The 23,367-nt window shown below is 40.1% G+C and overlaps 2 protein-coding genes across 7 annotated transcripts in view; both read right to left on the bottom strand.

The window, feature by feature from the left end:
* LOC144646582 (uncharacterized) overlaps positions 1-23,367 on the bottom strand; it is a 79,244-nt gene that overhangs the window by 29,347 nt on the left and 26,530 nt on the right. For all 6 annotated transcript variants that reach the window (XM_078506220.1, XM_078506221.1, XM_078506222.1 and 3 more), the window contains 6 exons: positions 17,396-17,425; positions 15,731-15,865; positions 14,935-15,069; positions 5,410-5,544; positions 4,606-4,743; positions 2,514-2,636 (listed from right to left, as the gene is read on the bottom strand). In XM_078506220.1, coding sequence (XP_078362346.1) covers positions 2,514-2,636; positions 4,606-4,743; positions 5,410-5,544; positions 14,935-15,069; positions 15,731-15,865; positions 17,396-17,425 — 696 coding nt within the window. The remainder of the gene's footprint in view (positions 1-2,513; positions 2,637-4,605; positions 4,744-5,409; positions 5,545-14,934; positions 15,070-15,730; positions 15,866-17,395; positions 17,426-23,367) is intronic.
* On the bottom strand, positions 17,489-23,055 carry LOC144645644 (uncharacterized). Its single transcript, XM_078505203.1, has 5 exons — positions 23,031-23,055; positions 20,399-20,699; positions 18,844-18,987; positions 17,918-17,968; positions 17,489-17,692 (listed from the first exon to the last, which is right to left on the bottom strand). The coding sequence occupies exons 2-5, from the start codon at positions 20,463-20,465 to the stop codon at positions 17,559-17,561; spliced, it is 396 nt and encodes a 131-aa protein (XP_078361329.1). The 5' UTR covers positions 20,466-20,699; positions 23,031-23,055; the 3' UTR covers positions 17,489-17,558.

Raw genomic sequence — 23,367 nt, 5'->3', positions numbered from 1 at the left:
ATTTAACTTGCAGGATATGTTATAAATGTTGTGTATGTGAATACACTGGCTTGGGCAAATTTTGCTTGGTGTTGGGTCAAGGAGGGAGGGACTCCCATATGAAAGGGGCGGATTCTCGTTGTCGGTCTCGCTTAGGGATGTAAATTACCAGGTGGGCTCCAACAACAACTCCTGGCTACTGGCAAGCTATCCCCGTCTGAAAAGTTGACACTAGCTTTGCGGAGAGTGGCGGCCTGGGTCGGCGCGAGCGCTTATGGGATTATTTCGGGGCAAACAAGTACGGTGGAACAAATCGCCGAGGAAGACACTGAAGAATTCGATGGTAATGTCTGGGTTAATTACTAAACAGTAATGTTCTATTCCGCTCAACTTTGCCATGTTTCGGTACAATGTTCTAATATTGATTGACAGTTTGCTCGTTGTCAAATTGTCAAATTACGTTTGAGTTTAGCCTGCGTGCTGCCTTATCCTGTTTTCCACCTCTTTTCCATGGGAAGGAAAGGAGACGGCTTCACCCAAGCTCAAGTTAATTAAGTTTGATAAGTTTTTGTTTTTCGTGTATAAACTGACTGTTTTAAGCAGACTGCGACGACTGGTCTAAAATATTATAGGACAGCTATCTTTTAACACACAAGGACATATATGTTGCCTGGGATAGACAGACTTGCTTTATTGCAATTTTTTATCTTGTACACATCAACATTTAAAACTGCAGATTTATAGCAACGGAAGTCTGTTATTTATAAACATGATCCTACAACTATATGATATACTGCTTGTTACGTTAGTTCGCACGGCAACCTCGTTCCCAGGGCTTTTTCTAAGGGAAAAGCTCTAGGAATGAGGTTGTTCGCACAGTTCACATTGTTCAGTAACTATTTTTATTTCTCAAGTTAGCAAAACAAGGCCGCTGATAATAGCTGGATTTTTAAACTTGTCTTTCTGACACTTCTGCGGCACCTGCAAAAAGAAAAGAAGATTTCACTTTCGAATTTCGGTACTCATGAAAGGTGAAAGGTCAAGACTGGGTTCGATCCTAGTAGTCCATCAGACCGGAGCTTATCCCAGTTTCAGTAGCAACGAAGCGACTAGGAGTAATTCTACTCCCCATGGATGTGATGCTGGTACATCGCAGGGTTACCCCCTCAGCATTAAATTCGCCCGTTCCCATTTATACACATGGGTGGAGAGATGCACTGTAAGAGTAAAGTGTTTTGCCAAAGAACACAACACAACATGAATGACCCCCGCCAGGGCTCGAACCCGGACCGTTCGATCTGGAGTCCAGCGCACTAACCATTGAGCCAGGAACACTTTTCAAATGTTAGCTTGGGACACTTAACACATTTTGGGTAAAAACATTAAATTTAAATGAAACTCCGGTACCCTTCGCGCTTTCGAACTTACGAATTGTGGCGTTTGCTACTTATATCCGGATATCTATGTTTCAAAATTAATCACTTTCAATGTAGTTCAGTTATATCAAAAGAAATGACTTTACCTGAAGAAGTTGAATTGACGGCTATGGCGCTGCATAAAAAAGAAATGAAAGTTTATTAAAAAATATTAATAGAATATACTCGGAGTTTTAAGGGGATATTCATTTAAAGAACCAAAACAAATTATTATATATGTGCTAAGACATACTGGAGAATATTGCAACCCGCCAAAGCAAATCGACCCTTTGCATCTTACGGTCACGTGGTACAAAATCCGCCATGCTGAAGAGCAGGCTCTGGAACATTCAAAACAAACGTCAAGCATTATTGGTTGAAGTCGCTTTGTTTTGGATGACACAGAACTTTTCTTGCCCTCCAGCAAGGCGTTTTTTTGTACTACGTGACCGTTAGCTGCAAAGGGGGGAATTTTTGTAACCCTGTAAGATGAATTCCAGTCCGTACTGCGTAATATTTGTTTCCTCTATTTCAGTGGCATGCCTGTAAACTAGCTATCTCGTTGAGATATAAAGCTAAGTGCATGACCACTATAAACAACATTTACATTTACTGCGCAATCTCGGCTGCAATGTTTATGTGAGCCTCACACGAAGGAATGTTTACAAGCAAAACTAAAAATTCCGCAACAAACTTACCTTTTTTCCTCATTATTAACGCCAGATATCCTTGCAGAACAAACAATAACGAGTAGAAGAACCTTGACGCTATTTCAAACCGACTTTTCAGCTCATCGGAAATTCTTGAACGAAACGAACTGTAATGGCGGACTAAAAAACTTTATGTATGCTGTCACCGAAGTGTAACGTTTCAACGAATTCAAAACAAAAACGAAAACAAACTCCGAGTCTGTGGCCGTGCAGTACGGACTGGAAATCAGTTTTCAGACTCAACAATTGGAAGCATCTTCTAAACATCCCGGGAGAGTCTCAAATATTGCACAGTCGGCTGGCCATTTTAGCGAGACAGAGAGACTTTGAGAAGGCTATTAAGCACAACGCAACATTTCCAAAACTAAAACAGTTTGTCATATAAATGAGTCAGGTCTATCAAGCCTACCTCGGCACGTTTTACCATCGGTGTCCAGAAAATACCCCGGATGACAGCTACAGCGGAAGGAACCGATTGTGTTTGAACACACGTGATCACATCCACTACTGCCCCAAGCACACTCGTCTATATCTGTAGAAAATAAGAGATTTATTGCACACTGAGTCGATAAATACCAAGTTTTCTGCCTCGTCCCCAGTCTCTCTCTCCGATCGTTGGGGAAATGCTAGTTAATTATTAAGGTAAGCGGGGACAAAGGGAGAACACGGGTGAACGTTTCTCTTTTTCCCCTTCCCATCACCCACCGCTCGTGCTTCGCACTCGCTCCAAATCTCCCCATTCCCGACTCGCGCTTATCATCATTGTTTTAAACAAAATTACTTTAAAATTAAAGAAAATTTCGAAATAATTGTTAAAGTAAGGTTGAAAACACCACAGAACTTACAGGAAACCAACACGGAACAAGGATAGTTAAGCTACGAACTGATCGTGAGCATAATAAAATGACCGAAGCAAGTTGCGCGTATCTTTCAACTGACTGCAGGCATACGAATGCAGGAAATGCGCAAAGCGACACTTAGCAAAACTGAGTGAAGAATAGTGACATTTACTGACAACTTGCTTTAGGTTTAAATACACCATTTTAATGATTGTCATCCTCTATTTGGTTTATAATTTTTCACTGCATAATTTTTACAATTTCTCTGTCAGAGTAAGAGGGAAAATGTGCAAAACAAAGAAAACGTTGCAACAAGGGCAGCGGCAAACCAAATAACGAGCCGATAAACTAGGTGAATACCTTCACGGCGGTCAAAAGCAACAACGACGTCCCCTCCGGTTTTCGGCGCCCCGAAATTTTCTGAGAATTTGACTCGAAAGTGAGTACACTTTTGTAAGAAATTGTTATAGAAATAGAACGGTGAAAGAAAATTTCAAGCTGGGAAACTCAGTGGAGATCAATTATCAAATTTCCAATCGGTAAGCGGCGTATAAACCTTAACTTTCCAGGTACAGCGTTAACTTTTGGCTTTAAAGTGAAAATTAACCCTCGGACGTACAAGCAAACTCACACCCCCACCATCGTACAAGGGGGGGGGGGGGTGGATGGAACCCCTCCCCGGAGTTTTCGTTATATTAAGGCGTAGCGAGATTATTTTACACTGATAAGAAAGCCCTTAGCTTACTCTACAAGATGACATAATTTTAATTGGCTGTGACGTCATATTACGTCACGTGACGTCATTTGAGCCGCCATCTTGGATCCGCCATCTTGGATTTCAACATTTTCTTAGAAAGTCACAAAATAAAGAAAATTGATGCAAAATCAAGCCAGAATGCTTATGGAATGTAAAAATAAACAAATCTTGAACTTCTGTTTCAAAAAACTGGAAAAAATAAAGAAAAATGTTAAAAATGACGATTTTTGGCAAGACCTGCCTGTATTTATGACGTTGCCATGGCAACGTCAAATATCATGGACACATGGTTGACCTATCAAAATTTCCGTAAAGGATGAATGAACAGCTACTGAAAGTTTCAGCATTGTAAATTAAATCCTCTTTTCAAAATTTGGAAGAAACCTTATGGGGGGGGGGTGGCATCCACCCCCCCCCCCCCTTGTACGTCCGAGGGTTAAGTTACCGTATGGAGAATTTTGGCGGGAATTGCACAGGAACTGCGCACGCGCGCGGCGTTTTACCGCTGTGTGGAGAATACCAATATTGCTAGATTCTCTATGCAGTAAATATTTTAACGATTGGCTCGAAACTAGAGAATTGAGACGTTTACAAGCGGCAGTTTTGACGGCAACTGCGCACGCGCAGTTTGTTTGACCGTGGTGGACTGGACTGTTTTTCTTTCGAAAACAAAAGAGGATGCGGTGCGATGAGGGATTGGGGCGAGACAAGAGTGCGCGAGGAAAAACGTCTCACCCCAAGCCCATTCTCGTCCATGCCGCCTTTTTTGCATTCGAGTTTACGATGTAAAATCGCTGGCCGGACCCTGAGACAAAAAAACCGACTACAAGTAGTATAGCGTTCTCGGGTTTTTCTAGAGAAACAGCAATCGGTGTAAAGTTTTGCAGTTGGCTCACTCTCCTTACCTTCGCAAGTTACGGTGTCAGAGTTCCCAGCGTACTTAAAATAACCCTTTGGACAGGAGCAGTAGAAATAACCAGGCTGATTGTGACAAATTAACCCCACACCACATCTGTCAGGAATTTCTTTGCACTCGTCAACGTCTTGAGGAAAAAACAATCACGCTATTAAATTTAGTTCCCCATCAGATGTTTAAGGTAAAGTTAATTAAAACAAATGGGAATGGAAAAAAAATTGATTATACCATGCACGATTATATTTATGTAGCTAATTACACGAGTCTCTTTATCAAACAATGACTTGAAATAAACGCACTATTTGATCAAATTGCGCTCAAAATTTGATATATCCTTACCCACAGTAAAATATCTCTATTCATTTTAGTTCTGAGAATTTGGTATAGACAGGAAACAATCCTTTTGATTCGCTTTATTTGACAATGCTATGATGCAATTCATTGCAAGACAAGAACAGGCGTCATTTTGTTGTTAAATTCAATGATCTTGGCGATTAAGCGATTTTCCCTTGCATTTTGTTTTTCTTTTTATCGAAAATTGACAACGCTAAATACGCTGTAAGAGTTGAGGGAAATCTATGTGCCTGTATTCATACTAACGACAAACATCAGATTACCAATGAGTTCGGGGAAGTTTGTTCGTTTTGTTACAAAAAGTTTGGAGTGAAATGAAAGCCCGTGTTTAGCAACCTCCAGCTGATGATTTTCTTTACTCTCATTACCTATCTGCTTGACAAGGTATGATATGGTAAGGAGAAATGAAATATTGATCACAGAAACGCTGGATGTTTACCTTGACACGTGCCATTCTGTTTCTCGTATCCATCCCAACAAACGCACATGGTATTTCCATCCGGTAGGTCCTTACACGAAGACTTCGAGTCAGAAGGGCACTTTTGTCGTCCCACAAAGTAGCAACTGTTTTTGTCTGTGAAATAAACGTGAATGGAATTTATAAATAAGTTAATAGATTAACTAGTAATACGTGACTCGCAGGGCCTCGCGAATTTTAAGGTGATTCCCTAGTATTGCATTGCGCATCCTTACTGCGCAGAATTTTACGCGTAATTATATAGCCGTCAGTAAATCCTATATTGTCAGCACAGCTATTTTTCCTTAATTTCTGGGAACTGTCCAATTTGGGATTAAATTTGGATAGTTTCAATTAGAAATTTTTGGTAAAATTCACAATCTGTCCAATTTAAAATAAATTGGACAGTTTCGTCTCGGCCAATCAAATCGAAGAAAACACAACATGTGATGGATATTAGCCAATTAGCACAAAGCATAGCGTCAGCGCTGTAAACTGGTCGCATTGTGAGTCGACAATGGCGGAATTTTATGGAGCAAGTTTGCTACGTTTTTCTATTCCTTTTGAGCTTTTCAGCAATAGAAACAACAAAGAGAAATTTTCTACGTTGTCAGAAGAGGAGCTAGCTACACTAAGAAGCAAAAACCAAGAGCAAAACACCTCCAATAGTACAAAACTTGGGTAAACGTAAGTGCAGCGAAGCGAAGCAAGAAATCTGTCAGATATTTATCGCCATGAGGCATGAGCTAGATGCAATTCTTTGTCGTTTTTTGCTGAAATTCGAAAAGAAAAGACGGCGATGAAGTACGAACGATATAGTGGAAAGGAGTATGATACATTCAAGAAGTTGTTAAGCTCTTCGGACACTTTGTTTACGACTTTCATTGATTGATGCAGTGTTTTCACTCACTTTGTAGCAAGCTTCGCAAACTCAGGTGAATAAAATTGCACTGTTTTGTTTAAGTTTTATTTGTGAAGACAATGCTCTGAGTGAGTTGCATGTGCTGTGTTATGCCTACTATTGTTGAATGCTTTTCCCGTTCTGGACATAAGTTTTGTTGTTTATGCTGGATTCACTGACTACAAGCTATATAATTAATATGTATTCAAAAAGTTCCTCTGACAGCCAAATTGGACTCGGCCTACGGCCTCGTCCAATTTTGGCTGCCCTCGGAATTTTTTTCATCAAATTATTTCCAAATTGGACAGCATGTAGTCCAATTACGTATACTAATTAGCGCGCGCACATAAACAAAATGGCGGCTTTTTTCTATGCGGCTTGGCTCGCGAGAGAAAGAAATCGTCGTTTTCTCGTAAACGAGCTCGGTGACCTAGTATTTTTTCCTCTTAGTTCGAAAGTAGCGATCAAATTCTTTCTATAAAATGAATACAGATCAATTTCTATGGCAGAATAATACATAATCACCGAAAACGTGCACTTTCAGCATTACTCGCAAAGGAAATATAAAGAATTATATGGAAAATACAAGGTCTTCCTGCTCCTAAACGAATACGGTGACTGTAGTGTTTGTTACTTAAGAGGCTGTATCTATAATAGTGGTCTGCCCGATCTGGCTTGTTAAATAGATTTCGCTCTTTTCTAGTGTGTTGCAAGACTTTCATGTACTTATACTAAAAACACAATTCACTTGACCGGATCATTAATTTTTTTCGAGTTTTTAAGGATTTTCGGTTCACCCGAACGAGCACTTGTAACGACCACTGTCAAGGCTTAAATTTACCACAACTTTGAAAATTAATTAAAAAAGAACTAACAACTTCTGTACCAAACAAACACTACAGCCTGTTAAATTATGTCTTTTTAATTTATCACACCAACTTTCACGAACATTGAGCTCGAATCAAGCTAGCAGCAAAACATTAATGACACCTCTATCACACACCTTGATGAAACACTTGAAAACGGCTCAGATTCAAACTTTATTTTTGAAAAAGTGAGGCGGTCTACTTCAATCAAACCAACGCAGCCGAAAAGTAGATGTAATAGAAAATGTTCCTATCGAAAAAAACCTTTTGGTATTGTCTTAATGAAATATTTACAGCTGTGTAAACTTGCCCAATTTCGAGGATCTTCATGTTTGCAGCCATTTTGAGGGACTCGTCAGGACGAGGAGTTTCATCAACTGGCCTCGCAGACATACCTCACACCTTCAGAAATAAACAAAGATTAGATATAAATGCAGTGCAGTTCAACTGAAAGAGAATAAATCGTGTTTAAAAATGGAAGCTCGACTTACATTTTGACTGTTACGGACGTCTACGGACGTACGGTTGTTACTATTGGAATTTCGCTCGATGATTCCACTAGAAATAACAATATTTGACATACAAACTTCGACTTAATGTAGCCTATGAATCAGCTCAAGACAGTAACTTTTTGCTTTTCCTTCCTTACTGGCGTACAGCAAAGATTTTCCATCGCAAAACGTTGAACGTCGAAGAAACAGCTGAAGAAACGGCCTGTCGGTCACTACTTCATGTATGAGGCACTATACGGTACACATACCGTACACTACGGTACTCCATACATGAAGTATATAACCGACCAATCGATAAACATGTCAGTTTGGTCTTCTTTACCTGATGCTTGCTGTTTTGTCGTGAAAACGACTTCGCTGTACGCCGGTAAAGAAGGGAAAGCACGAGGTTACTACCTTTAACTGATTCAAACGCTACATTCAGTCAAAGTCTGCGTGTCAAATATTGTTATTTGTTGTGGAATCATCAAGCGAAATTCGAACAAGAATGACCTTACGCCCGTAGAAATCGTTTAAATGTAAGTCGAGCTTCCATTTTTAAACACGATTTATTCTCTTTCAGTTGAACTGCAATGCATTTATATCTAATCTTTGTTTATTTCTGATGGTGTTAGGTAGGTCTGCGAGGCCAGTTGATGAAACTCCTCGTCCTGACGAGTCCCTCAAAATGGCTGCAAACATGAAGATCTTCGAAATTGGGCAAGTTTACACAGCTGTAAATATTTCATTAAGACGATACCAAAAGTTTTTTTTCGATAGGAACATTTTCTATTACATCTACTTTTCGGCTGCGTTGGTTTGATTGAAGTAGACCGCCTCACTTTTTCAAAAATAAAGTTTGAATCTGAGCCGTTTTCAAGTGTTTCATCAAGGTGTGTGATAGGGGTGTCATTAATGTTTTGCTGCTAGCTTGATTCGAGCTCAATGTTCGTGAAAGTTGGTGTGATAAATTAAAAAGACATAATTTAACAGGCTGTAGTGTTTGTTTGGTACAGAAGTTGTTAGTTCTTTTTTAATTAATTTTCAAAGTTGTGGTAAATTTAAGCCTTGACAGTGGTCGTTACAAGTGCTCGTTCGGGTGAACCGAAAATCCTTAAAAACTCGAAAAAAATTAATGATCCGGTCAGGTGAATTGTGTTTTTAGTATAAGTACATGAAAGTCTTGCAACACACTAGAAAAGAGCGAAATCTATTTAACAAGCCAGATCGGGCAGACCACTATTACAGATACAGCCTCTTAAGCCTTACCCTCCCCACCCCCCATGTATATATTACCCAGCATGACACTGGAGATGTGATGATTAAATGTACACGAGTGTAATGGCGTCGTTCTCTTTTACTGTTGGTTAAATCCGGATCATCCACGGTTAAATCCGCACATCCACTACATTTTGGCGACGAGGACGGTCGTTGGTAAAGTTCCTCTGCGATGGCAAGTGTATATTTGAGCGATACACAAGGTTTAAAGCCATTTGACTGTACCGAAACTGCTGGTATATCTGCACGCTGGGAAAGATGGCTGCGAGCTTTTGAATTGTATGCTGCGGGAAAAGGAGTCAAGAATGTCGATCAGAAGAAGGCTTTATTGCTGCATACTGCTGGTTTAAGTGTTCAAGATATTTATTTCACGTTGAACGAAGAAGGAGGAACAGATAGTTATCAGAAAGTAAAGGCGACCTTGAATAAATATTTCAAACCGCAAGCGAATGTTCCGTATGAAAGGCTTTGTTTTCGTGAGACGAGTCAACTGGCCAACGAAACCATCGAACAGTTTGTGACCAGATTGAGACAGAAAGCCCTTACCTGTGAATTTGGAGACGGCGCTGCTGTGGATGAACAAATTCGTGATCAAGTGATTAGCAAGTGTTTGTCACACGAACTCCGTCGAAAATTACTTCAGAAAGGTCGAGCCTTGACACTGCCACAATTAAGAGAAATTGCCCGGTCTATGGAAGAATCTGAGAAACAGGCACGTTCAATCGAAGGAGCAAGTGGCGAGGTCAGTAGTGAGGTGAATAGTGTGAGTGGAAGGTCTGATTACAAAGGAGATGCGAGCACAAGGAATGTGAAATGTTTTTGTTGTGGAAATGTGGGACATAAAGCTGATGATCACCGATGCCCAGCGAGAGGGAAACAGTGCAGATGGTGTAAAGGAACTGGACATTTTGAGGCTGTGTGTAAAACTAAGAAGAAACAAAACACTGGTCGTGAAAATGGAGGAGCTAGAGGACCACGAAGACCAGATGCCAGAAGAAAGGATGGTCCGCCTCACCATGCAAGGCAAGTAGAAGCTGAAGATAAGCAGAGTGATGACTGTGAATATGCCTTTGGCATTTCAGACGATTGTAATGTTTCAAGTGATGGCAAAATTTCTGTGAAAATAGGAGGTTTGACAGTAACAATGATTATTGATTCGGGTGCTAGTTGCAATGTCATAGGTCGTAATGTGTGGGAGTATCTGAAAGCAAATAAGGTTGAATGTGTGTCGAGCAAGGTGTCCAAGAAGTTATTTGCATATGGCAGTAATCAGCCATTACAAGTTGCAGGCACATTTACTGCAGAAGTGTCTGTTGGAGGGAGAGTGTTGAGTGGGGTTGAATTTGTTGTTATTGAAAATGAGGGACACGCCCTCCTTGGGCGAGAAACTGCCATTGCCTTAGAAGTTTTGAAGCTGGGTCCTCAAGTTAACTCACTAAAGGTATCTACAGATGGAGCAGAAGGGGTACCAAGCATTTTTGAAAAATTTCCCGGATGTTGTGAAGGTATTGGCACATTGAAGGATTTTCAGCTAAAAGTCCCAATTGATTCAGAGGTACAACCCATTGCACAACCAATTAGACGAGTTCCATACCACCTTCGTGATAAGCTGAGTGACAAACTGGATGAACTTGTTAAGCTAGACATAATTGAGAAAGTGAGTGGTCCAAGTTCGTGGGTATCACCAGTGGTAGTCGTACCCAAGCCCTCAGGTGACATCCGTTTGTGTGTCGATATGCGTCAAGCCAACATGGCAGTAAAGCGGGAACGTTACCCAGTACCCACCATCGATGAAGTTTTACAAGATTTGAATCAGAGCAAGTTTTTCAGCAAATTGGATCTCAACTCTGCCTACCATCAGATAGAGCTGTCACCTGAATCAAGAGATATCACTACATTTTGCACACATAAGGGACTGTACCGATACAAGCGTCTCATGTTCGGTATAAGTTGTGCGCCTGAGATGTACCAGAAGGTTCTCCAGCAAGTTCTGCAAGATTGTGATGGCGCCCATAACATCCTTGATGATGTGATAGTGCATGCAGCCACTGAGGAGGAGCATGACAGAAGATTTGAGAATGTGGTCCGAGTATTGAGCAGCAAGGGGTTGACATTGAACCGTGACAAGTGTCAATTTAAGATGTCGCATTTGGAATTCATGGGCCATGTGTTGTCAGCACGTGGAATTGGTCCAGCAGATGTTAAAGTAAAGGCAGTTGTTGACGCCCGGGAACCAACGAGTGCTGCGGAAGTGAGGAGCTTCCTGGGACTGGTCAATTTTACTGCACGTTTTATTCCTGACCTGGCAACGGTATCTGCACCTCTCCGCCAGCTAACAAAGAATGGTGAACCCTTCGTGTGGGGACTGGAGCAACAGAAATCATTTGAAGAGTTAAAGAAGCGACTGTCCAGTGCAGAGACACTTGGATACTTTGATAAGAATGCCCCGACTAAGGTGATTGCTGACGCAAGCCCTGTAGGATTAGGAGCTGTACTAGTCCAACAGCAAGGGGAAGAGCAACGAGTTATTAGCTATGCAAGCCGAAGCTTGTCCGATACAGAACGCCGGTATTCTCAAACGGAGAAAGAGGCTTTGGCAATAGTGTGGTCCTGCGAAAGATTTCATGCCTATTTGTATGGTGCTGAATTTGAACTAATGACTGACCACAAACCTCTGGAATGTATTTTCTCCCCTAAATCCAAGACCTGTGCTAGGATCGAGCGATGGCTTCTCTGAATGCAACCTTACAGATTTACCGTGAAATACGTCCCAGGTCCCCAGAATATTGCAGATTCTTTGTCACGCCTCCTACATCCAGTGACGCCGCCAAGAGACGAAGACCAAACAGAGGAGTATGTGAAGTGGGTAGCTCAAGAATCAACGCCTGTTGCCTTGACAACTCGTGAAATTGAGAGAGCATCAGAACATGATCCAGAGCTGAAAAGTGTACGAGAATGTCTCTTGAATGGAAAGTGGCATGCCATAGAATTCAAAGAGTACCTACCTGTGCGAGGCGAATTAAGTGCAATTGGAAAGCTAGTTCTTCGTGGAACTCGAATTGTGGTACCAAAGCAACTTCGTAGTCAAGTACTAAAGTTGGCACATGAAGGTCATCCTGGAATTGTATCAATGAAGCAACGTTTGCGAACCAAAGTGTGGTGGCCAGGCATCGACAAAGAAGCGGAGAAAGCTTGTAAGACCTGTCATGGCTGTCAGTTAGTTTCACAACCATCTAAACCTGAGCCGATGTCACGTACAGAGTTGCCTTCTGCACCATGGCAACACCTAGCGGCTGACTTGTTGGGTCCACTGCCTTCCGGTGATTATGTCTTTGTCGTGGTGGACTACTACAGCCGATTCTTCGAAATGGAATTTACCAAATCGACTACCTCTGAGAAGATTGTATCAATGCTGTCCAAGATTTTCGTCACTCACGGTCTTCCTTTGTCCCTAAGGACTGACAATGGACCGCAGTTTGTCAGTGACTATTTCGAGAAATACTTGGAGGAGAACAGAATTGAACACAGGAAAACCACGCCCTTATGGCCACAGGCCAACGGTGAAATCGAAAGACAAAACCGCAGTATCCTGAAGCGCCTGCGTATTGCTCAAGCAGAGGGTCGCAACTGGAAATCAGAGATGGACAACTTCTTAGTGATGTATCGTAGTACACCACATTCTACAACTGGGGTTAGCCCAGCAGAATTGTTGTTTGGAAGACGCATCAGACCCAAACTACCCCAACTCCAAGAGTTCAGTATTGAAGATGAAGTCAGAGATCGTGACAGTGAGCGGAAAGAGAAAGGGAAGGTGTATGCAGACAGCAGAAGAAATGCATGTGAGAGCGAGATTCAAGAAGGTGATAAGGTGTTACTGAGACAGGAGAAAGAAAATAAACTGTCAACACCATTCAGACAGTCTCCCTTTACAGTTGTTCAGAAGAATGGCAATAGTGTTCTTGTCGAGGCTGATGGTGTACAGTACCGTCGGAATGTGACCCATGTGAAAAAGTATCTCGAGCGTGATAATGATGTATTACCAGCCACCAGTAAGTCATCAGATGTTTCGGAGGCTCAGAGAGCACACAAACTTCACCAAGCCGAGAGTTTAGTGAACCTGTTCCTTCTGGAACAACAAGCGAAGAAAAACCAGTGGATACAAACATGTCATGGAACAAAGTGATGCTACTACCCTACGCCCGTCAAGAGTCAAGAGAGTACCCTCTAAATTTCAAGATTATGTTCTAGGCTGCGTTCAGTTGGTCCCAGGGTAGAACTTTTAGATCCAGATGTGAACTGGAACTTTGAACTGAACTGGAACTATTAGTTGTTGTTTTACATTTGTACTTATGCCAGTTTTAAAATGTTGAGCCTTTGTTAGTTCAGGAAAAGACATTCAGAGACATTTGCATGCCTATAAAGTTGGTTAGGTTTTATTCTGTTTTTGTTGCCTTCCAACACAACGAGTTATTCGAAGAAGGGAGGAATGTAGTGTTTGTTACTTAAGCCTTACCCTCCCCACCCCCCATGTATATATTACCCAGCATGACACTGGAGATGTGATGATTAAATGTACACGAGTGTAATGGCGTCGTTCTCTTTTACTGTTGGTTAAATCCGGATCATCCACGGTTAAATCCGCACATCCACTACAGTGACCCCTCTTTTTTATTTCAAAATTTAACTTCCCTTAAGGTAAACAACCAACCGGCAAAGTTTGGTTTGAAATCTATGAGCAGTTCTATTTCTAGGGAATCACCTTAAAGGTGTTAGACTTTGAGACTCTAGCAAAATCTCTTAGGTTGTCATGGCTCAAAAAAGTTGTACGCTAGTGAAAACGCTGACTGGAAGTGCTACCTCTCTTATCTGCTGAAACCTTTTAAGGGTCTTTTTTTCTTTCTCTGTGATTATGATCCTAAGCTATAAGGATTATAATATATCACACCAATTCTATGCCGAGTTGATTTAGTTCTGGGCTGAGTTCAGGAATGCCTTCTCTGATGAGACCAAGGGGATTTATCTGAGATATACCTTCTACCAATTACTATTTGCATAGAAACCTATTTAAGAGACTTCCAGTTTAAAGTTCTTTACTACATAACTTGCACAAATATTCTTTTGAAAAAAAATAGGAGTTGTAGACTCGGACATGATTTGCTCTTTCTGTGGATTAGTAGAGAGGGGATAGAACATCTGCTATTTAATTGTTCTTTCTCGAAAACCTTTTGGAATAATTTTAGTATTGGTATTTTAATACTTTACTTTATCTCTGAAGGATATTATTGTAGGTGTCATTAATTTTATCAGTAATGACTTTTTGAATTGGCTGTTTTCACCGTTCTCATAATACATCTTGCTTACCCCCCAAATTTTTTGCATAAGCATTGTTTTCAATTTCTCTTGGGATTTACAATGACGTACAATCGTCCCAAGAGAAATTGAAAATAATGCTTATGCAAAAATTGGTTTTGTTTATATTAGCCTGCTGATGTTTGCTAGAGTATGTTTGTAATTTGTTTTTTGGTGGTGAATGGCATTCGATTGTAGATGATTTTTTTTATTTTTTGTGCGATAATGGCTTGATAAAAAGCGATTTTATATATTTCTAAAACGGTTTTATATACTTGTTAAAACGGAGGCTGTGATATGTCCATTTGTTTTCGGAGCGATTCCTGGTATATCCTCCCTAACGATTCTTTAGAAACAATGTTTTTGTACGCACCGCAACAGTGGCTTTTCGGTGACGCAAGTACTCTCGTTGAGTTGTGTTCAGATCGTCAAGATCCTGCTAAGTCTCACTTTTAGGTCAAAAATAACATTTTCGCAGCAAAAACAGATAAGAATTATCATGCTGACCTTAATTACGTGGATGTTAACAAATATGATTTAAATAGTTCGAAGATTACTTAACAAAAGCCTATAAAAAGTACAGATAATAGTGATAATAGCTTAGTGAGTTCACTCTCCTTACCTCCGCAAGTTTCTTCGTTAGAGTTCCTACTGGTCCTATAGTAACCCTTTGGACAGGAGCAGTAGAAATAACCAGGCTGATTGTGACAAACCCCCACACCACATCTGCCAGGAATTTCTTTGCACTGGTCATAGTCTTGAGGAAAGAAAAAATCATACTAATAAAAAGAAGGAAATAAACATTTATTTATTTATTTATTTATTTATTTATTTATTCGTTCATAACAGAAGTACATAATCTTAGAAACCAGGCTCCTCTCGGAGCATTCACAACAAAGAGAGTTAACCGCGGGTAGCTTTTCTTCCTATTTCGGGAAATTTCGTTCATCTTGAAGTGTTAGTATGAGCAAGGATGGATAAAAAAGTTGTCGCGGGTAAACTTTTTTCCATTTCCACAGGTAAACGAGACTTTTTACTTTTTAAATGTTCCGCATCCGAACCAAAGTGCTTCGACAAAATGGCGCCGACAAGTCCTCATGTCGCTATTCTCAAACACGTAGAACTTTTTTAGTAAAGCTAAAAAAAACTTAGTAAATCCTCAGGAAACAGTTTATGTACCAATCTTTGTACTGTGAAAATCAAAACCTTATCTTTAAAGTACTTTTCTTGTTTTTTGCATATTTCTGACCGCGGTCGAACTGCCGGGTGGAAGTCTCTTTGCTTTGAGTGTCACAGTGCGTTGTTTGCCCTCCAGCAAGGTGATACTTTGTACCACGTGATCATTAGCTGCATAGGGCCAATTTGATAACTCTTCAGACTCTTTAATATCTAAAATATACGGCTTTGGCTATACTTACAAACGCAATTGAGGTCACAGCCCGTGTTACAACACTTCATGCCAATTGGACGACAGTGATCATCCGTCAAACATCTATTGTCAACCTCTGCTGGACATTCAGCTGGAGACTCAAATATTGGACAGTCAGCTGTCCCTGTTGGAGATACCGCAAACGAAAACAGGCTAATTTTTCAATTTTTTATTTTTATTTTTTAGCAGTGGTGAAATAAACGTGTTCAGCTTAGAATTTCGGCTAAGTGAAAAAAAGAAAGGAATTTTCCATTTTAAAGTACTGACTGTAATATTTGAATGTTTAGATCGTTTTAGCTGTTTTCTTTTTTCTTGAAACTGGTGAATTGTAGCATTCACGTTTCAAATTTTGATTGTATCAGGATAATTGAAGATGACGGCGTTTCGCTCGGCGCTAAGGCTGCATTCATTATGTATCCTACAGGGGGGGGGCAGAGGATTTTAGGGGGGGGGTTCTCAAATTTTTAGAGCAAAAAAAAAGGGGGGATATGAAAATTGTTAAATATCTACTGGGGGGATGCTTATTTTCTGTAAGATTCTGTCTAGCTTTTGTAATAGTTTTAAAAAAGTGAAAGAAAAAAAAAGATAAATACAGCAGCCTAATTCTTTCAAGGATTGTAAGCAACAAGGGTACCTTTATTATTCTGAGAGACTATAGTAGTTATTTGAAGTTTTCAAGTAGTGTGCCTGGCCTGTAGATGTAATGTTTCGATACAGCATAGAAAGTAACATGAAAGGATATGAACAATATGACTGGAAAACTATCACGTCCACGTTTGAAAATATGAACAAGCTATACGTCGAAGAACTTAACAAATATTTAGACCGTCATAAACTTTCTCTCCTTGGGAAGAAAAATTATAAGATAAGGAGAATAATGGCACATGTCGCACTTGAGAGGAATGATGCTGAACGCCGGAAAATTAGGGTGAAGAGGATGGCAACAGCGGAGATGAATCCGTGGATGAGTGTGATAGTGAGAGTGATGATGATGATGAGGTTGTTGCTTTTGTCGACGAGAGTGACAGTCAATACTCCTGGTAGTACTCATACACGAGCTGGCAGGCTATCTATACCTAATTTGTGCTACTTAGACTGGCTGGCATAGGTATGACATAAACTGTCAAAACTCTCTCGATGTTGTTATTAAACATGTCTCTTGAAATCTCAAACATATATACCTTATTATAGGAAATTAACGATACTTGTTATTAACGCGAATTTCAAAAATTTGCATTAATTGTATTGATGTTAACTTTTTTACTATAAGGATTTAACCAGAACCTTTCTTGATTTTGCGTTAATTTTATTGTAACGCGTAAATTTTGTTCGCGTTGTTAAAATGCTTCGTTATATTCCTATAATAAGGTAGTGTACTATTATACAGATATTTATTTTGATATTTCTTGTGAGGGAGGAGGGGGGTATTCATTTTTCGGCTGATTGCATGGGGGGATTATAAAAATTTGTATGGACCTTGGGGGGGATAAAAAAAACGAGCCGCTGAAAAAAAAAAAAACCTCTGCCCCCCCCCCCCCCCCCCCCTGTAGCATAAATAATGAATGCAGCCTAAATGAAGAAAAGAACGATTGTTTTAGCAAACTTTACCAGTGTGAAAATAAAATAATTATAACAAGAAAATCAGGAAAATTACCTGGAGTTCCAAGGGGACGAATGTCTGGAACTAAACAAATAAAATAGTAACGTTAAAAAAATTCTTGTTTTGGAGGAGAAGGCAACAATACCTCATGTGTTGTGCGAAGCAAATTGATAACACTTCAGAGTTATCTACGAATATACAGGTCTGGCTAAACTCACTAATGCAATCGGTTTCCACAGCCCGTGTTACAACACTTCAGGCCATCTGGACAGTGATCGTCCTTCAAACAATAATTCCAAACCTCTTCTGGACATTCAGCAGGATTGTCGAAAATTGGACACACGCCTGGGACTGTTGGAGAGACAGCAAACGAAAAAATGTTTTTTTTTTTCAATTTTTTTTTCAATTTTAATCAGTCATATAAATTAGTTATTAATCCATTTTCAAGGGGAAAAATGGATATTTGAAATGTTTAGATCGTTTTAGCTGTTTTCTTTTCCAGTGAAACTCATGAAATTTTTGTATTACATGTATTCACTATTTAGTTCTAGTTTGCCTCAAAATGAATGACTTTACTTGAAGTAGGTGGCGGTGTTTTGCTTGTTGTTGGATTCCACCCTGATGGCGCTGCAAGAAGAAAAGAACGATTCTTTTAGCTAACTTGACCAGTGTATGAAAATAATTTAATTACAACAAGATAGTCAGGAAAACTACCTGGATTTACAAGGGGACACGGTTAGAGCTTCCCACAAGTTGCTCGAGATATCCCAAAAAAGTTGCATGTAATTTCTCAAAGAGTTGCTCAAAAGTTGCTGCAAAAATCCAAATCAATCTTCGGAAACGTTCGTATGGCCTTTGAACAACACTCGGATAATCTTCGGATATCTTCGATCTGGAAATTTTTCAAAATGCAGCAAGTTGCTCGAGAGGAAAAAAGTTGCTTGAAGGGGAAATAGTTTCTCGAAATATGAAAAGTTTCCAAAAAGTTGTTGAGCAACTTTTGGTAAGCCCTAACCACGGTCTGGGACTAAAGAAATAAAATAGTAACTTTAGAATAAATTTCTTTTTCTGGAGTAAAGATGCAACAATATACGATCATGTGTTGTGCGAAGCAAATTTGACTGAACTCTTCAGACCCGGGCCAAACGTCGGACTTTGCATGAGTGTAAACCTAATGCAAATGAGCAAAAACAATAGGTTTTGCTCATTTCTCGGGGGGGGGGGGAGGGTCCATGTTTTTGTGTGCGTGTTTGTGGAGGGTCATGCAACAAAACTGTCATTCTAGGAAGTGGGAAGGCCAGGAATTTTTTCGTAAAAAAAAATCTATAATACCCCCCCCCCCCCCTCCCTAATAAAAAACGTACCTTCCTTTACCCGAATTTCGTGGCTGAAAAATGTGAAAAATGTGTCTGTATTTTTGTCGATAAAATCGATAATAACTTGAAAATCGTTAAATTGCACTGTTAAAAATCACAGTCACGTTAATATCGCATTGTACTCACTACATTCGCCCTTATAAGACACTGAAATATCCTTCTTCTTCTGCTCACAAGCTTCAGGCATCATTGTGCATTCGTTGCTGTATGTTTCCCCATCTGTTCCACACACTGGATCATAAACCGCGAGGCAGACAATGTCACATCCACCTGAAAGCACCGAATGTTTCACGTTACACTCCGAATGTCTTCGACTCTCGATCTATTTATATAAGCAGGACGTAACATGTCGATAATTTCGAAAGTCGATAAACTTTGATTCTAGTCGATCGAATTCGATACTAATCAATAGAATATTGGAAATCCATTAAGTTGATCACACAATTATAATTATTATTATCGACTTATTCGATTTTGATTGATTAATTGATCGTAAGTACAAAAAATATATGTGGGGAGTCAAGACTACAGTTGCCGTGCACATTTTAATAAAAAGGTCGTTCTCTACTTACAGTGTTACAGTTTGTAGAAGCTCTCAATTTTTCCTTTAAAAAGCAAATACGGTCCTTTTATTATTTAAGTCTTTTTGCAGTTTGCAAAGGCTTGTTGCATTGCGCAAAGGTTTAGCTTTATTATCTCGGAATTACTGGTGTCATGCTACCTTTGACTCTCTACAGAGCGGACACCTCTCTAAGACGGACAGCTGCGGCCGGTCCTACATTCGATTCCGAGACGCAGTAGTAGTAGATATATTAAGCCGAGAAAAAACACCAGATTGTTAAGGGAAGCTAACAACTGCTTTGGGTCATGTCGAAAATAGGTAACCCGTTTCCAAACTGACAGAGAAGGCGAGACCGTCACCTTATCTAAGATTTCATTCAGAATTCATGACTCTTTATATTTTTTATAACGGAATAGCTTCATTACACACATCAAACTGGATTTGGGACTTTAAAAAGTGTTTTTGTTTTGACCTATCTCTATTTTACCGCTAAATGTCGAAGTAGTTTGGCCAATTCTTTCTCTTTTATCGCTCCCCGAATATCGCTACTTTAAATTTTGGCAGACGCCATCCAGATTCACTCTGCTGAATTTTTTCCAAGTTCTTTGTGCAGCAATTTACGTACTACAGTGGAACAGTACTTCCGTGAAAGGACAGCCACGGTATAGACCCACTGGTGCAACTGAAGCGAAGAGATGTTTAAAGGGACTATGTCACGGATTTTACCAGTTTTTGAACAGCCAATAAATATATAAATATATATTTGTGTCGCAAGAAACCTAAAAATAATATTTCATTTTTATTTAAAATTGCAGAGCGCTAAACTTGTCAACGAGCATCTGGCTGCGTATGGCTCGGATGGAAACGGATTGCAACTTGAAAAAGTATAATAGCTAACGTTTTTATATAATGTAGTTTCCACGCGTCTTCAAAAAATCCATATCTATAGCCGTTGCTTGATTTCTATCCGCAAATTAAGGTTATGTCTTCCTTTAGATGTTCAAAGATAATATTTTTTTAAAATGGGTTAAGTTGCCTACCATTAATTACAGAACAGTTTACACCAAAAATCTGCGAAATCCCCTTGACATATCCCTTAATATTCATGGCTTCACTTACCAGCTGGGGCTGATAAAGATGACTCAAACAAACACAGCAGAACAAAGGATGTCACAAGAACAGCCATGGTTTGGTACTTTTCCTTCAGTTTGGTTGCACGTACTAACGTGTTGAGAATGTATTGAGCTGCAAGTTCACTCACTCAGGTTAAATAATCTGAAATGCGATCACGCCATCCAACCACACCAAGCAGAACTGACTTCAAGGTGTCAAGCAAACAAGCACGTAATGCTCACTCCATAGACGTGACTGTTTCTAACTTATGCTCTCGTCCGCTCATGTTGTTGGCACGGTTTCACAACTGACATCGGTGCGTTTGATAAAAACCCGGGGAAGGCTTTCTATAACGGGGATTAGTTAGTTATGCTAACTAATGTAAGTAACCTTAAATGGCCGGGAAAAAGAAAATTATCAGGGCGGCGGTGACAAAGGACATTTTAGATCGATAACGCAATATCCAGTAGATGTGCTGCTCCCGGAAACAAATGGAACGCCTGGCAAGGGACTTTATGAGGAGATTTAATAAATCTGGGCCCCACTGTATATCTATTAGTAAATCTTTAAAATATTCACCTATCAATGTTAAGCCGCTGGGGGGAGGCCGGGCATAGGCGGGGGATTTGACAGTAATTGTTTTCCCGTGGTGGAGACTTTTGACCGTTTTAATGGACTTTCTTACAACATTTAATTGCAGTTAAGTGTCTCTTTTGAATATCCACACATGCCCTGGGGTTGGGCATTTGATCAGAAAGTCTCAGCTAAGTTCAAATGCTCGGCCTATGCCCGGCCTCCCCCCGCAGCAGCTTAACATTGATACGTGGATTAAACCGCGAAAAAAGGAAATTTTCGTCTGTGACGCGTCATCAGTCCCCTGCCACTGTCGCATATCACTCCTCAATTGAGGGTCAATAGAAGAGTCCACATTAGCACATCTTTTAATAGAGAAAATCTTCGGTCAAGTCCTCCGGATGTCCCACTCTGCTTACGATACCGCTTCACACGTTTTTACTTGAATGTAAATAAATCTCTCTTCGCTGGAACTTATGCCCGGATCTTGATTATAACTTATAATAACAGAATTCGTGCCAGAATTATGTTGCCCTGTCGCTCTAAATATCTCAATGAAGATCAATGAAACGTTTATCGAATCATGTGTTGTATTTCTTCGGCTACGCGGGCCGTTTTAAGCGCCTTTTTAACTGATTTTTGACCGGCCTTCTGTCTTACCGGCCTTCGGCCGGCTAAATCAGTAAAAACGGCGCTTTAAACGTCAGTAGAAGAGTCCACATTAGCACCCTTTTAGGCAAAATAATCTTCGTTCAAGTCCTCCGGATTCCCTTTTTCTGCTGACGATACCGCTTGAAACGTTCATACCAGAATGTAAATTAATCTGACTCTTTGCTCGTTAAACTAGTGAAACTAAATGTGTATCTAAATGGTTTTCGCTTTAACCACGTTTATTTGGTTGTTTCTTTGTCAGTTAACTTGTCAACCCAGCCCCGAACTTATGAGTTTATCTGCAAAATAGTTTATCTTGCGTCGCTATCTCCCGGGGGGGGGGGGGGGTACTCCCATAAATTTCGGATAGGGGTGTGCCGCCAAGGCTCTTAAACCCTGACCCTATTTAAGGATAAAGAAAGCGAAAATTGATACCTTTTAAAGGCCCAAAACCGAAAAATGACACCCTATTCAAGGGAAGGAGAAGCGTTCCGTGACGACCCAAATAACGGCTAACCGCCCACGGCAAGACACAAATCTGTATAAAATCGCTTTTCTAATACCTGAACAAAAAATTCAGTTTTAAGAAACCTTTTTTTTCGTTTAGCTGGGCGTTTATTTTAGCTAATAGAATTTAGGTACCCTATCTAAGGATCACACCGGGAACACATTGCCAAAAGGAGCAAAAATGATACCCTATTTAAGGACCGAGAACCTCAAAAACCATACCCTATCGGGCGGCACATACCTATATGGGCCACATATGGGAGTACCCCCTCCCCCCCCGGGCGCTATCTATGTTTGGATGTTGCAACAAAATTTGTGTCAGCATTACTTACTCGTTATCTCCCACCCAAATAGTTGACAAGTCGCTAGTAGGTCATTCAGTTTGTAAATAAACAACCTTTAAAATGCAAGGCTGATCAAACAGATGAAAACTGATATGTTATATTTTGTATTTTCATGGTTTACAGAAGTCATTGTATACATGCACAGTCCACAACGTGAAATCTACGAAATCACACCGAGTGGAATCCACCTGAATTTTAAATCTGCTTTTGTTTTTTTTTCGTCTGCGCCTGCAAAGTCTTGTACTTACCCCAATTAAGGAATGTTGATCAAATCACCACCTTTCTGAAGGAGATTTCCGTATCAACATAATGTCATTGGGTATATTTTTATTGGATTTCATCTTTATTTTACCTTCTAGTAAGGTCACCGACCTGAATTGAAGCTTTTTCAGGAGGGCCACTGTCAGTATCAGTAAACGAAACAGTGATAAAGTTGATAGTTTCTTGATTAACTCGTTAAAAAAAATCCACCAAATTCTCGCCAGTCGCCTATTAAACAGTATTGTGTTTCCCCAGAGTGTCACTGTACGGTTATTGGTGTGATATTTAGGCTTGCTACTTACTTAGATGCAATATATTCCCGCGCCGTAGTATGTTCGAGATCATAGGGAGTGGGAATACCGCTGATCAATCAGCAACGACTCGGGCTCGCATTTATTTTCGTTTAATGTTTGCGTACCTGGAGGTGAGCATAAGTTGGTCACGCCGCGCCAGTGTCACGTACTGGATATGATTTTAATGTTCTGTTCATGTTTTTTATTTCGATAGTAGTTAGTGATAACATATTTCATCTATATGCGTTCAAAAGGGAACCACGAGAAGAAACCTAATGAAAGTCCAACCAATGAAAGTCCAACCGATATGTACATTTGTGTACTGCAGTGACTACGAAGAGTGATT

Source organism: Oculina patagonica, chromosome 3 (assembly GCF_052425735.1).
Source record: "Oculina patagonica isolate OP01 chromosome 3, crgOcupat, whole genome shotgun sequence".
Lineage (NCBI taxonomy): Eukaryota > Metazoa > Cnidaria > Anthozoa > Scleractinia > Oculinidae > Oculina > Oculina patagonica.
This window is presented reverse-complemented; position numbering and strand designations above follow the sequence as displayed.

Bases quoted from the DNA above. Each gene is read 5' to 3' on its own strand.
- LOC144645644 (XM_078505203.1), bottom strand. From the start codon at position 20,465: ATGGCTGTTCTTGTGACATCCTTTGTTCTGCTGTGTTTGTTTGAGTCA. The intron at 17,969-18,843 runs GTGAGTACAATG...TTCTTCTTGCAG, and splicing joins GTCTTATAAGGGCGAATGTA to CGCCATCAGGGTGGAATCCA. The intron at 17,693-17,917 runs GTAAAGTCATTC...TCTCTCCAACAG, and splicing joins AACACCGCCACCTACTTCAA to TCCCAGGCGTGTGTCCAATT.